Genomic DNA, 14,257 nt, shown 5'->3' with positions numbered 1-14,257 from the left:
TATAATTTCTGATGGGAAAAAAAACAAACGGGGAAAAAAATTGGTGGATATAGTGTTTTGGAAATTCTCTCCACATGTTTTGCTGTTTTCATTGTGTGTGTGTGTGTGTGTGTGTGTGTGTGTGTGTCAGATTACCAGCTGAGACAGCAAGCGAGCAGCAGAAGACGCAAAGTGACCATCGCTGTCTCTGTGGCACCCCCTATGCCCACGTACCCCTCACCACACTCTGCCAGGAGGAGACCGCAGAGGGGCTGGAGCCTGACTGCGGTAACACAACTTCCACTCATATCAACTACCAACTTATGGATAACAGACATATACTTACAGACAATATCTATGATAAAGCCTCTAGGTACCACAGCATTTTGAGTCATCTGTTTCCTAGTCTGATGACCAGGTTCCATCCTCACAGGGACTGCTGTCAAATCAAATTGTATTTGTCATAATGTGCCAAATGCAAAATTTCACCATACAGTGAAATACTTACTTATAAGCCCATAACCAACAATGAAGGTGTTTGTGTGTGTACCCCCTCTTTCTCCCCAAATTTTGATCACGTCTCATTGCTGCAACTCCCCAACGGGCTCAGGAGAGGCAAAGGTGGAGTCATTCCTTCCTCCTGGGCCAATTATGGGACTCCCTGGGAACAGCCTGGGAATGAACCCGGGTCTGTAGTAACATTCTATTGCACTGAGATGCAGTGCCTTAGACCTCTGAGCCACTTGGGAGGCCGCTGAGATGCAGTGCCTTAGACCTCTGAGCCACTTGGGAGGCCGCTGAGATGCAGTGCCTTAGACCTCTGAGCTACTTGGGAGGCCGCTGAGATGCAGTGCCTTAGACCTCTGAGCCATTTGGGAGGCCGCTGAGATGCAGTTCTAGGAAAAATAAGAGTTAAGAAAATATTAACTTTTTTTTAAATATATATATATATATATATATATATATACGTTTTATGTAGTAACACAATAAAATAGTAATAACGACGCTATATACAGGGGGTGTCGGTACCGAGTCAATGTGCAGGGGTACAGGTCAGTCAAGGTAATATGTACATACATCACTTGAAGTTCTCTACTTTCTTTGGTTCTCCATCGACGTGTCTGTGGTAAGAACCTGTCAGTCTTGAGGGCACTTTCCAGTTTTATATTTTTTGTCGCTTTAAATTATATTTTTTATATCGCGTTTACTTAAGTATTCAGACCCTTTATTCAGTACTATGTTGAAGCACCTTTGGCAGCGATTACAGCCTCAAGTCTTTTTGGGTATGACTCTACAGGCTTTGCACACCTGTAGATCCTCTCAAACTCCGTCAGGTTGGATGGAGAGCATCGTTGCACAGCTATTTTCAGGTCTCTCCAAAGATGTTCGATCAGGTTCAAGTCCGGCTTTGGCTGGGTGTTACGCACGCCTCTAGGAAGAGGGAACGCAACACCCTGCTACAACTCAACTCCCCGTGGAGTGAAAGCGGTATGGGACTGTAGGTGCGAGTAAGGATGACAAAAGGCAGAGAATTTACCGTTTACTAGGAATTTATTCCGTCACACGGTAATATGGGGAAAGGGGGCTGGACGGAACAAAGCAAAGAAAGTAAATATCAAAGCCCCCTCTCCTACCTTACCTGCCTACCCACTACTTACCTAACCTACCCTCTCCTACCTTACCTGCCTAACCACTACTTTTCTAACCTACCCTCTCCTACCTGACCTGCCTACCCACTACTTACCTAACCTACCCTCTCCTACCTTACCTGCCTAACCACTACTTATCTAACCTACCCTCTCCTACCTTACCTGCCTACCCACTACTTACCTACCCTCTCCTACCTTACCTGCCTACCCACTACTTACCTACCCTCTCCTACCTGACCTGCCTACCCACTACTTACCTAACCTACCCTCTCCTACCTGACCTGCCTACCCACTACTTACCTACCCTCTCCTACCTGACCTGCCTACCCACTAATTACCTACCCTCTCCTACCTGACCTGCCTACCCACTATTTACCTAACCTACCCTCTCCTACCTTACTTGCCTACCCACTACTTACCTAACCTACCCTCTCCTACCTTACCTGCCTACCCACTACTTATCTAACCTACCCTCTCCTACCTTACCTGCCTATCCACTACTTATCTAACTTACCCTCTCCTACCTGACCTGCCTACCCACTACTTACCTAACCTACCCTCTCCTACCTTACCTGCCTACCCACTACTTATCTAACCTACCCTCTCCTACCTTACCTGCCTACCTACTACTTACCTAATTTAGCACCACCTGGTGCCCTAACCAAAATACAGGGGGTGATCCACCCAGGTCTTACCTAGTGTGCCTAGACAGTGAATATACTACGGGTATATGTATCCATTTAGAATAAGGCTGTAACAAAACGTCGAAACAGTCAAGGGTGGAGAAATTTTCCGACTGCACTGTAATTGTGCGTTCCACTTTCATCAAGAAAATATATGTTTAACAAAACACAAAAAAAAGGTTGTGAATCAGTTTCATTTTTCCTTTCCAGATGCAGTGGTCTGCATGTGTGAAGTCACAATGTATACTATTTCATCCTGAAATGCAGCGTTTCTTTGTTCAGTTCTGTTGAGTGGATGCATGTGAATGACAACATATGAATGTATGTCTGTGCCATGCATATTTCTCCATGCATGTTTCTCCTCTCCAGCGGCAGGGGAAACCATTCGACGATCAGCAGCTAGAACAGACCAAGGTAACAGGAAAATAAGGGTTACTCATTTGTTCCATGGGTTTGAACTCTGCATCCTGTTCAGCTGCTCCTCAGTCATTCATGGGTCTGGGAAATGTCACAATCCTTCATCCTGCAGTTGATCAGAGGTTCTGGGTACCTGGGCGGTTCTGTAATGTAACTGATTTATTTAGCTCTCTTTCAGGACATAAACACCTGGTGACTGTCTCACCCTCTGTCTACATATCCGCTCCTCTCCGTCCTGAGATTTCCTTTGTCCCCAGTGTATTGTGGTTCAATAACCCTTCAAATGTCTGAGTCTGAATCCATTTATATTTCTTCATCATTCATTCACTTTGTCATCCTCATGTTGTAGTTTGACAGCCCTGCCCCCCGCTCCTCCTCCCTCACCGAATGTTGCCACTTCTCTCCCTGGAGCAGAAAGGTATTGGTCCATGTCTCCTCTCATCTCTCCTCCTTCTCTCTCCTGTCTCTTCCTCTCTTCTCTGTGCCTGTTGTGATGTTCTAACTCTAGAATGCTTCTCAAACGTTCTTTCAACATTCCTTTTCTATACTGTTTGTTTCCTCTAACCTGGTCAGAATCATAAACTGCCGTCTGTAAAAAATCAATCTCTGCTGAGTAATCCTTCTCTTTTACACAGTTGGACCAATTTAAATGTTCACAGAGCAGACTGTTGTTTTCCTAGTTCCTGTAAAGTCAGATACAGGTTGTAGAATAATAGTCATTTGACATCTGAGCTGCAGTATGTTTGGAATGTGTGTGTCGCATACGAGGGTTCCAACCTGTTAGTCCCAGCAGCCTGGGGTTACATAATGACTGGGTTCCATAATGACTGCGTTCTCTCTGTGATTACCCATCATGCCTCAGTACTGCGGTTACCCAGAACCCCCCGCCCTACCAGAGAGTACCAAAGAAAACAAAACTTTTTCTTGTCTGCCTGTCTCTCGCTGTCTTGTGCTGTCTCACTGTCTCGCGCTGCCTCACTGTCTCTCGCTGTCTCGCGCTCTCTCTCGCGCTGTCTCACGCTGTCTCACTGTCTCCCGCTCTCTCGCTGTCTCCCGCTATCTCGCTCTGTCTCGCTGTGTCTCACTCGCTCTCTCTCTGCCCTTATTGTTGTAAAAACAAATCCACTGTAAATGTTCTCTTTGATTTGTTTTCCTATTTGGGGAATGTTTCCAAGGAGACGGTTCCTTTTGTGGCATTTTGTGGCCTCTTAAATCTGCTGGGAACTGACACCCAGAGGAGAGAGCTGCCCTAACTTGGGCATGGGGGTAGTGGAGGGTAAGAATGAGAGGGTAGAGGAGGATGGGAACCAGTTGAACCCATGTGGACCTCTCTGTTAGGACCTGAAGGTAAGAGCTCTTTAACCAGATTAATTCATTCAGAAATAGTGTTTCTTTCAGCTTGGATGCCAGAAGAAAAGGGTTTGTTTTCAGCATTGCCAAGCTCCACGGAGAGAAGCAAAGAAAACATTTCTGACGTTTAGTTTAGTTACCATATTGAAGTTTGGGGAAGCAGAAAGCCAGAGAGTAGTCTGACCCAGAGAGTAGTCTGACCCAGAGAGTAGTCTGACCCAGAGAGTAGTCTGACCCAGAGAGTAGTCTGACCCAGAGAGTAGTCTGACCCAGAGAGTAGTCTGACCCAGTGTTTTTGGTCCAGCTCCAAACCTTTTGATGGTAAACATTTTTTATTCATTTACAAAAATGTAAAGTCTGTTTTGAGTTTCCATAACCACACTATGCAGTATTTAAAACAAATGTTTTACTGACACATTTGTATGACTAAAATAAACAATCCAATAAACTGTGCTAGGCAGTAGCAGGCACACTGCAAAATGCCCCTGGAGTGACATGGTACCAGATGTGATTGGAGGAGACGTCGTGGACCTCTCACGTCCCAGAAAGCTTTTCTGACTGAAGTGCCTCTCTTCTGACATCAGCACGGTGCCCCCTATGGACGGAAGCTGAACTACAAAGCTTCCTATGGAAGGAAGCTGAACTTTTCAACAACTTGATATTTAACCCCGTTTAAAATGGGCAGTGTTGAGGTGGTAGAACTGACTAAATGAATTGCGTCATAGAGGTCTTATAACCCGTTCTACAGGTAAATATGCTTGGCTGTTATTTTCATAGACTATGCAACTATTTGTCATTTAAAAAAAGCTGCCCATTATTAAATCTGTGAAATTAATTCATTGGGCTTTTATTTGCATTACAGTTTTTCACTCAGCTAAATATGTGCTCTATTGTTGTTGCATTGTCAAGAGATTAATCTGCCAGTCAGCATTTCATTGCACTGTGTACATGACAAATTAACAAACTGGAACTTAGAAGGGAAGGTGAGGGCAGCCAGAAAGAGGGGGAAACGAGTGGTATAGTATGGAGAGAGGAGGAGAGTGGTATAGTATGGAGAGGGCAGGAGAGTGGTATGGGGAGGAGAGTGGTATGGTATGGAGAGGGGAGGAGAGTGGTATGGTATGGAGAGGGGAGGAGAGTGGTATAGTATGGGGAGGGGAGGAGAGTGGTATAGAATGGGGAGGAGAGGAGAGTGGTATAGTATGGAGAGGGGAGGAGAGTGGTATAGTATGGAGAGGGGAGGAGAGTGGTATAGTATGGAGAGGGGAGGAGAGTGGTATAGTATGGAGAGGGGAGGAGAGTGGTATAGTATGGAGAGGGGAGGAGAGTGGTATAGAATGGAGAGGAGAGGGGTATGGAGAGGGGAGGAGAGTGGTATAGTATGGAGAGGGGAGGAGAGGTATAGAATGGAGAGGAGAGTGGTATAGTATGGAGAGGGGAGGAGAGTGGTATAGTATGGAGAGGGGAGGAGAGTGGTATAGAATGGGGAGGGGAGGAGAGTGGTATAGAATGGGGAGGAGAGGAGAGTGGTATGGAGATGGGAGGAGAGTGGTATAGTATGGAGAGGGGAGGAGAGTGGTATAGAATGGGGAGGAGAGGAGAGTGGTATGGAGAGGGGAGGAGAGTGGTATAGTATGGAGAGGGGAGGAGAGTGGTATAGTATGGACTGCGGAGGAGAGTGGTATAGTATGGACTGGGGAGGAGAGGAGAGTGGTATGGAGAGGGGAGGAGAGTGGTATAGTATGGAGAGGGGAGGAGAGTGGTATAGTATGGAGAGGGGTGGAGAGTGGTATGGAGAGGGGAGGAGAGTGGTATAGTATGGAGAGGGGAGGAGAGTGGTATAGAATGGGGAGGAGAGGAGAGTGGTATGGGGAGGAGAGGAGAGTGGTATGGAGAGGGGAGGAGAGTGGTATGGAGAGGGGAGGAGAGTGGTATAGTATGGAGAGGGGAGGAGAGTGGTATAGTATGGAGAGGGGAGGAGAGTGTTATGGAATGGGGAGGAGAGGAGAGTGGTATGGAGAGGGGAGGAGAGTGGTATAGTATGGAGAGGGGAGGAGAGTGGTATGGAGAGTGGTATGGAGAGGGGAGGAGAGTGGTATAGTATGGAGAGGGGAGGAGAGTGGTATGGAGAGTGGTATGGAGAGGGGAGGAGAGTGGTATAGTATGGAGAGGGGAGGAGAGTGGTATAGTATGGAGAGTGGTATGGATAGTGGTATAGTATGGAGAGTGGTATGGAGAGTGGTATAGTATGGAGAGTGGTATGGAGAGTGGTATAGTATGGAGAGGGGAGGAGAGTGGTATAGTATGGAGAGGGGAGGAGAGTGGTATAGTATGGAGAGGGGAGGAGAGTGGTATAGTATGGAGAGGGGAGGAGAGTGGTATAGTATGGAGAGTGGTATGGATAGTGGTATAGTATGGAGAGTGGTATGGATAGTGGTATAGTATGGAGAGTGGTATGGAGAGTGGTATAGTATGGAGAGGGGAGGAGAGTGGTATAGTATGGAGAGGGGAGGAGAGTGGTATAGTATGGAGAGGGGAGGAGAGTGGTATAGTATGGAGAGGGGAGGAGAGTGGTATAGTATGGAGAGGGGAGGAGAGTGGTATAGTATGGAGAGGAGAGGAGAGTGGTATAGTATGGAGAGGGGAGGAGAGTGGTATAGTATGGAGAGGGGAGGAGAGTGGTATAGTATGGAGAGGGGAGGAGAGTGGTATAGAATGGGGAGGAGAGGAGAGTGGTATAGAATGGGGAGGAGAGGAGAGTGGTATAGAATGGGGAGGAGAGGAGAGGGGTATGGAGAGGGGAGGAGAGTGGTATAGTATGGAGAGGGGAGGAGAGGTATAGAATGGAGAGGAGAGTGGTATAGAATGGAGAGGAGAGTGGTATAGAATGGAGAGGAGAGTGGTATAGTATGGAGAGGGGAGGAGAGTGGTATAGTATGGAGAGGGGAGGAGAGTGGTATAGTATGGAGAGGGGAGGAGAGTGGTATGGAGAGTGGTATAGTATGGAGAGGGGAGGAGAGTGGTATGGAGAGTGGTATGGAGAGGGGAGGAGAGTGGTATAGTATGGAGAGGGGAGGAGAGTGGTATAGTATGGAGAGTGGTATGGATAGTGGTATAGTATGGAGAGTGGAGGAGAGTGGTATAGTATGGAGAGGGGAGGAGAGTGGTATAGTATGGAGAGGGGAGGAGAGTGGTATAGTATGGAGAGGGGAGGAGAGTGGTATAGTATGGAGAGGGGAGGAGAGTGGTATAGTATGGAGAGGAGAGTGGTATAGTATGGAGAGGAGAGTGGTATAGTATGGAGAGGGGAGGAGAGTGGTATAGTATGGAGAGGGGAGGAGAGTGGTATAGAATGGGGAGGAGAGGAGAGTGGTATGGAGAGGGGAGGAGAGTGGTATGGAGAGGGGAGGAGAGTGGTATAGTATGGAGAGGGGAGGAGAGTGGTATAGTATGGAGAGGGGAGGAGAGTGTTATGGAATGGGGAGGAGAGGAGAGTGGTATGGAGAGGGGAGGAGAGTGGTATAGTATGGAGAGGGGAGGAGAGTGGTATGGAGAGTGGTATGGAGAGGGGAGGAGAGTGGTATAGTATGGAGAGGGGAGGAGAGTGGTATGGAGAGGGGAGGAGAGTGGTATAGTATGGAGAGGGGAGGAGAGTGGTATAGTATGGAGAGTGGTATGGATAGTGGTATAGTATGGAGAGTGGTATGGAGAGTGGTATAGTATGGAGAGGGGAGGAGAGTGGTATAGTATGGAGAGGGGAGGAGAGTGGTATAGTATGGAGAGGGGAGGAGAGTGGTATAGTATGGAGAGGGGAGGAGAGTGGTATAGTATGGAGAGGGGAGGAGAGTGGTATAGTATGGAGAGGGGAGGAGGGTGGTATAGTATGGAGAGGGGAGGAGAGTGTTATGGAATGGGGAGGAGAGGAGAGTGGTATGGAGAGGGGAGGAGAGTGGTATAGTATGGAGAGGGGAGGAGAGTGGTATGGAGAGTGGTATGGAGAGGGGAGGAGAGTGGTATAGTATGGAGAGGGGAGGAGAGTGGTATGGAGAGTGGTATGGAGAGGGGAGGAGAGTGGTATAGTATGGAGAGGGGAGGAGAGTGGTATGGAGAGTGGTATGGAGAGGGGAGGAGAGTGGTTATAGTATGGAGAGGGGAGGAGAGTGGTATAGTATGGAGAGGGGAGGAGAGTGGTATAGTATGGAGAGGGGAGGAGAGTGGTATAGTATGGAGAGGGGAGGAGAGTGGTATAGAATGGGGAGGAGAGGAGAGGGGTATGGAGAGGGGAGGAGAGTGGTATAGTATGGAGAGGGGAGGAGAGGTATAGAATGGAGAGGAGAGTGGTATAGAATGGAGAGGAGAGTGGTATAGTATGGAGAGGGGAGGAGAGTGGTATAGTATGGAGAGGGGAGGAGAGTGGTATAGAATGGGGAGGAGAGGAGAGTGGTATGGAGAGGGGAGGAGAGTGGTATAGTATGGAGAGGGGAGGAGAGTGGTATAGAATGGGGAGGAGAGGAGAGTGGTATAGAATGGGGAGGAGAGGAGAGTGGTATGGAGAGGGGAGGAGAGTGGTATGGAGAGGGGAGGAGAGTGGTATGGAGAGTGGTATGGAGAGGGGAGGAGAGTGGTATAGTATGGAGAGGGGAGGAGAGTGGTATAGAATGGGGAGGAGAGGAGAGTGGTATAGAATGGGGAGGAGAGGAGAGTGGTATAGAATGGGGAGGAGAGGAGAGTGGTATGGAGAGGGGAGGAGAGTGGTATGGAGAGGGGAGGAGAGTGGTATGGAGAGGGGAGGAGAGTGGTATAGTATGGAGAGGGGAGGAGAGTGGTATGGAGAGTGGTATGGAGAGGGGAGGAGAGTGGTATAGTATGGAGAGGGGAGGAGAGTGGTATAGTATGGAGAGGGGAGGAGAGTGGTATAGTATGGAGAGGGGAGGAGAGTGGTATAGTATGGAGAGGGGAGGAGAGTGGTATGGGGAGGAGAGGAGAGTGGTATGGAATGGGGAGTAGAGGAGAGTGGTATAGTATGGAGAGGGGAGGAGAGTGGTATGGAGAGTGGTATGGAGAGGGGAGGAGAGTGGTATAGTATGGAGAGGGGAGGAGAGTGGTATGGAGAGTGGTATGGAGAGGGGAGGAGAGTGGTATGGAGAGTGGTATGGAGAGGGGAGGAGAGTGGTATAGTATGGATAGGGGGGGAGAGTGGTATAGTATGGAGAGTGGTATGGAGAGTGGTATAGTATGGAGAGTGGTATGGAGAGTGGTATAGTATGGAGAGTGGTATAGTATGGAGAGGGGAGGAGAGTGGTATAGTATGGAGAGGGGAGGAGAGTGGTATAGTATGGAGAGGGGAGGAGAGTGGTATAGTATGGAGAGGGTGCAGGAGAGTTGTATAGTATGGAGAGGGGAGGAGAGTGGTATAGTATGGAGAGGGGAGGAGAGTGGTATGGAGAGGGGAGGAAAGTGGTATAGTATGGAGAGGGGAGGAGAGTGGTATAGTATGGAGAAGGGAGGAGAGTGGTATAGTATGGAGAGGGGAGGAGAGTGGTATAGTATGGAGAGGGGAGGAGAGTGGTATGGAATGGGGAGAACGGAGTAGGGAGTGGTGCAGCACGTTACGGGGAGGGGAGGAGAGTGGTATGGAGAGGGGAGGAGAGTGGTATAGTATGGAGAAGGGAGGAGAGTGGTATAGTATGGAGAGGGGAGGAGAGTGGTATAGTATGGAGAGGGGAGGAGAGTGGTATAGTATGGAGAGGGGAGGAGAGTGGTATAGTATGGAGAGGGGAGGAGAGTGGTATAGTATGGAGAGGGGAGGAGAGTGGTATAGTATGGAGAGGGGAGGAGAGTGGTATAGTATGGAGAGGGGAGGAGAGTGGTATAGTATGGAGAGGGGAGGAGAGTGGTATGGAGATGGGAGGAGAGTGGTATGGAATGGGGAGGAGAGGAGAGTGGTATAGTATGGAGAGGGGAGGAGAGTTGTATGGAATGGGGAGAACGGAGTAGGGAGTGGCGCAGCACGTTACGGGGAGGGGAGGAGAGTGGTATGGAGAGGGGATTAGAGTGGTATAGTATGGAGAGGGCAGGAGAGTGGTATAGAATGGAGAGGGGAGGAGAGTGGTATAGTATGGAGAGTGGTATAGTATGGAGAGGGGAGGAGAGTGGTATGGAGAGTGGTATAGTATGGAGAGGGGAGGAGAGTGGTATAGTATGGAGAGGGGAGGAGATTGGTATAGTATGGAGAGGGGAGGAGAGTGGTATGGAGAGGGGAGGAGAGTGGTATAGTATGGAGAGGGGAGGAGAGTGGTATGGAGAGGGGAGGAGAGTGGTATGGAATGGGGAGAACGGAGTAGGGAGTGGCGCAGCACGTTACGGGGAGGGGAGGGGAGGAGAGTGGTATGGAGAGGGGATTAGAGTGGTATAGTATGGAGAGGTGATTAGAGTGGTATAGTATGGAGAGGGCAGGAGAGTGGTATAGAATGGAGAGGGGAGGAGAGTGGTATAGTATGGAGAGGGGAGGAGAGTGGTATAGTATGGAGAGGGGAGGAGAGTGGTATAGTATGGAGAGGGGAGGAGAGTGGTATGGAGAGTGGTATAGTATGGAGAGGGGAGGAGAGTGGTATAGTATGGAGAGGGGAGGAGAGTGGTATAGTATGGAGAGGGGAGGAGAGTGGTATAGTATGGAGAGGGGAGGAGAGTGGTATGGAATGGGGAGGAGAGGAGAGTGATATAGTATGGGGAGGAGAGGAGAGTGGTATAGTATGGAGAGGGGAGGAGAGTGGTATGGAATGGGGAGAACGGAGTAGGGAGTGGCGCAGCACGTTACGGGGAGTGGAGCAGAGCGGGACGGAGTAGGGAGTAGTGGTACCAATTTGGATGTCTCCATCCGCAACATTTCAAGCTAGCTGTGGCGTGACCTTACAAGACGTTCTTAACTCTGTTCCACTATTACATGATCACATATAAACATGTATGTCTGGGATTCCTCTGGTGACCCACCTACCCTCAGCACTACTCATTCATGTCTCCTCTCTCTCTCTTTGACCATGGTACTGTACTTGTACTTCAAATCAAAATAAAATTGTATTTGTCGCATACACATATTTAGCAGATGTTAAACTTTTTTTCTTTCTCATTATGGGGTATTGTGTGTGGATTGTTGAGATTTTTTTTAAAAATTAATTTTAGAATAATGCTGTAACGCAACAAAATGTGGAAAAAGTCTAGGTCTGAATACTTTCCGAGTGCACTGTATATACAGTACCAATCAAAAGTTTGGACACCTATTTATTTAAGTGTTTTTCTTTATTTTTACTGTTTCTACATTATAGAATACAACAACTGAAATAACACATAGTAACCAAAAAATGGTTAAACAAATCAAAATATATTTTAGATTGAAGAATCTACAAAGTTTGCCCTTTGCCTTGATGACAGTTTTGCATAGGCTTGGCATTCTCTCAACCAGCTTCACCTGGAATGCTTTTCCAACAATCTTGAAGTAGTTCCCACATATGCTAAGCACTTGTTGGCTGCTTTTCCTTCACTCTGCGGTCCAACTCATACAAACCATCTGATCAAATTTCTGAGGCGGGTAACTCTAATGAAGTTATCCTCTGCAGGAGAGGTAACTCTCGGTCTTCATTTCCTGTGGCAGTTGTTATGAGAGCGAGTTTCATCCTTGAGCTTGATGGTTTTTGTGACTGCACTTGAAGAAATGTTCAAAGTTCTTTTACATTTTCCAGATTGACTGACCTTCATGTCTTAAAGTAACAATGGACTATCGTTTCTCTTTGCTTATTTGAGCTGTTCTTACCATAATATGGACTTGGTCTTTTACCAAATAGGTCTATCTCTGTATACCACCCCTACCTTGCCATACCACCCCTACCTTGTCACAACACAACTGAATGCATTAAGAAGGAGAGAAATTCCACAAATATACACTTAAAAGCACACCTGTTTATTGAAATGCATTCCAGGTGACTACCTCATGAAGCTAGTTGAGAGAATGCCAAGAGTAAGCAAAGCTGTCATCAAGGCAAAGGGTGGCTACTTTGAAGTATCTAAAATATATTTTGATTTAACACATTTTTGGTTACTACATGATTCCATATGTGTAATTTCATAGTTTTGATGTCTAAACTATTATTTTACAATGTAGAAAATAGTAAAAATAAAAACCCTTGAATGAGTAGGTGTGTCCAAACTTTTGGCTGGTACTGCATATCAGTTACATACAGTACATGTCTCTCTATCTTCTATCCTATTGATTCTTGATCTGTAGTGTTCTGATTGTGGAAGAACTGTCTTCCAATGTGTTGTGATCAATAAATGTGTTTGTGTGATAGTTCTGTCTCAGGTTTTGGCCCTGCATGAAGTTTACATTTTTTTTTATAGATAGTTTAAATGTTGTCTTTGTGCATGTTGTAGGATACTTCTAATTGTGATGTTTTTTAAAATTAAATCACTTATGGATCAATGACAATAACCCTAACCATCTGCATGTAACTCTGCTGTAACCCAGCTCCATTAACCTGACCTTAACCATAACCCAACCCCTAACCTTTACCACCACTTACTGTTCCAGGCTGCTCCTCCCTCTGACAGTCTCGGCCAACGACCTCGGCACCCTGTTCCTAACGTTCCCTCCACGCTGGACAAGCAGACTAACTGGTCCAGAGTTCTCCCACTGCCCACACCTCAGGAGAGGATGAAGAGCGACTCACAAGTCATCACATCCTGCGTCATCCCAATTAACGTCACTGGTAAATACCATGCAGCTTCTTAACCCTTTGAATGCATCCAACATGGCACTCTATTGCTTATACACTACTTTTGACCATGGCCCACTTGACCAGTGTGTTTTCAGAGGTCTCCTCTGTCGCTGTACCACAGCAGCCCTCATTATTCTAACTGTCCGTCCCCACCTGTCCCTTATACTCGGGTGAAAGATTTTATTTATTTATTTATTCCACCTTTGTTGGGTGGGGTGCTGAGCTGAGCTGTTGGCCGGGGTTTGGGTAGCCAGGAGGAAGGCATGGCCGTAGAGAAATGCTTATTGAAATTCTTATCAGTGGTGATGGTGTTTCCTAGCCTCAGTGCAGTGGACAGCTGGGAGGAGGTGCTCTTATTCTCCATGGACTTTACTGTCCCAAAACTTTTTGGAGTTAGAGCTACAGGATGCAAATTTGTTTGAAAAAGCTAGCCTTTGCTTTCCTGACTGACTGAGTGTATTGGTTCCTGGCTTCCCTGAAAAGTTGCATGTCGCGAGGGCTATTCGATGCTAATGCAGAATGCCACAGGATGTTTTTGTGCTGGTCAAGGGCAGTCGGGTCTGGAGTGAACCAAGGTCTATATCTGTTCTTAGTTCTACATTTTTTGAATGGGGCATGTTTATTTAAGATGGTGAGGAAATTACTTTTTAAGAACGACCAGGCATCCTCGACTGACGGGATGAGGATACCCAGGCCAGGTCGATTAGAAAGGCCTGCTTGCAGAAGTGTTTTAGGGAGCATTTGATAGTGATGAGGGGTGGTCGTTTGACTGCGGACCCATAGCGGATGCAGGCAATGAGGCAGTGATCACTGAGATCCTGATTGAAAACAGCAGAGGTGTATTTGGAGGGCAAGTTGGGCAGGATAATATCTAAGAGTGTGCCCATGTTTACAGATTTGGGGTTGTACCTGTTGGGTTCCTTGATAATTTGTGTGAGATTGAGGGCATCTAGCTTAGATTGTAGGACTGCTGGGGTGTTAAGCATATCCCAGTTTAGGTCACCTAACAGAACAAACTCTGAAGATAGATGGGGGGCAATCAATTCAAATAACAGGCAGCAACAGTGAGGGACTTATTTCTGGAGAGATTAATTTTTAAAATTAGAAGCTCGAACTGTTTGGGCATAGACCTGGAAAGTATGACAGAACTCTGCAGGTGATCTCTGGAGTAGATTGCAACTCTTTCCCCTTTGGCAGTTATATCTTGACATAAAATGTTGTAGTTGGGTATGGAAATCTCAGAATTTAGTGGACTTCCTAAGCCAGGATTCAGACACGGCAAGGACATCAGGGTTGGTGGAGTGTGCTAAAGCAGTGAGTAAAACAAAGGGAGGAGGCTTCTGATGTTAACATGCATGAAACCAAGGCTTTTTCGGTTACAGAAGTCAACAAATGAGAGTGCGTGGGGACA

At 47.2% G+C, this 14,257-nt stretch overlaps 1 protein-coding gene across 2 annotated transcripts in view; it reads left to right on the top strand.

The window, feature by feature from the left end:
- The window catches only part of LOC139411553 (actin remodeling regulator NHS-like), a 100,581-nt gene that overhangs the window by 46,243 nt on the left and 40,081 nt on the right, over positions 1–14,257 (top strand). Inside the window, exons 3-5 of one of the 2 annotated variants that reach the window (XM_071158085.1) lie at positions 131–267; positions 3,078–3,146; positions 12,660–12,837. In XM_071158085.1, coding sequence (XP_071014186.1) covers positions 131–267; positions 3,078–3,146; positions 12,660–12,837 — 384 coding nt within the window. Of the gene's footprint in view, positions 1–130; positions 268–3,077; positions 3,147–3,660; positions 4,076–12,659; positions 12,838–14,257 lie in introns of those variants that run through there. The other variant, XM_071158175.1, reaches the window with a different exon arrangement.

The sequence above is a fragment of the Oncorhynchus clarkii genome, chromosome 1, assembly GCF_045791955.1.
Source record: "Oncorhynchus clarkii lewisi isolate Uvic-CL-2024 chromosome 1, UVic_Ocla_1.0, whole genome shotgun sequence".
In the NCBI taxonomy this organism is placed as follows: domain Eukaryota; kingdom Metazoa; phylum Chordata; class Actinopteri; order Salmoniformes; family Salmonidae; genus Oncorhynchus; species Oncorhynchus clarkii.
Note: the sequence above shows the minus strand (reverse complement) of the source record. Positions and strands in the feature narration are given on the sequence as shown.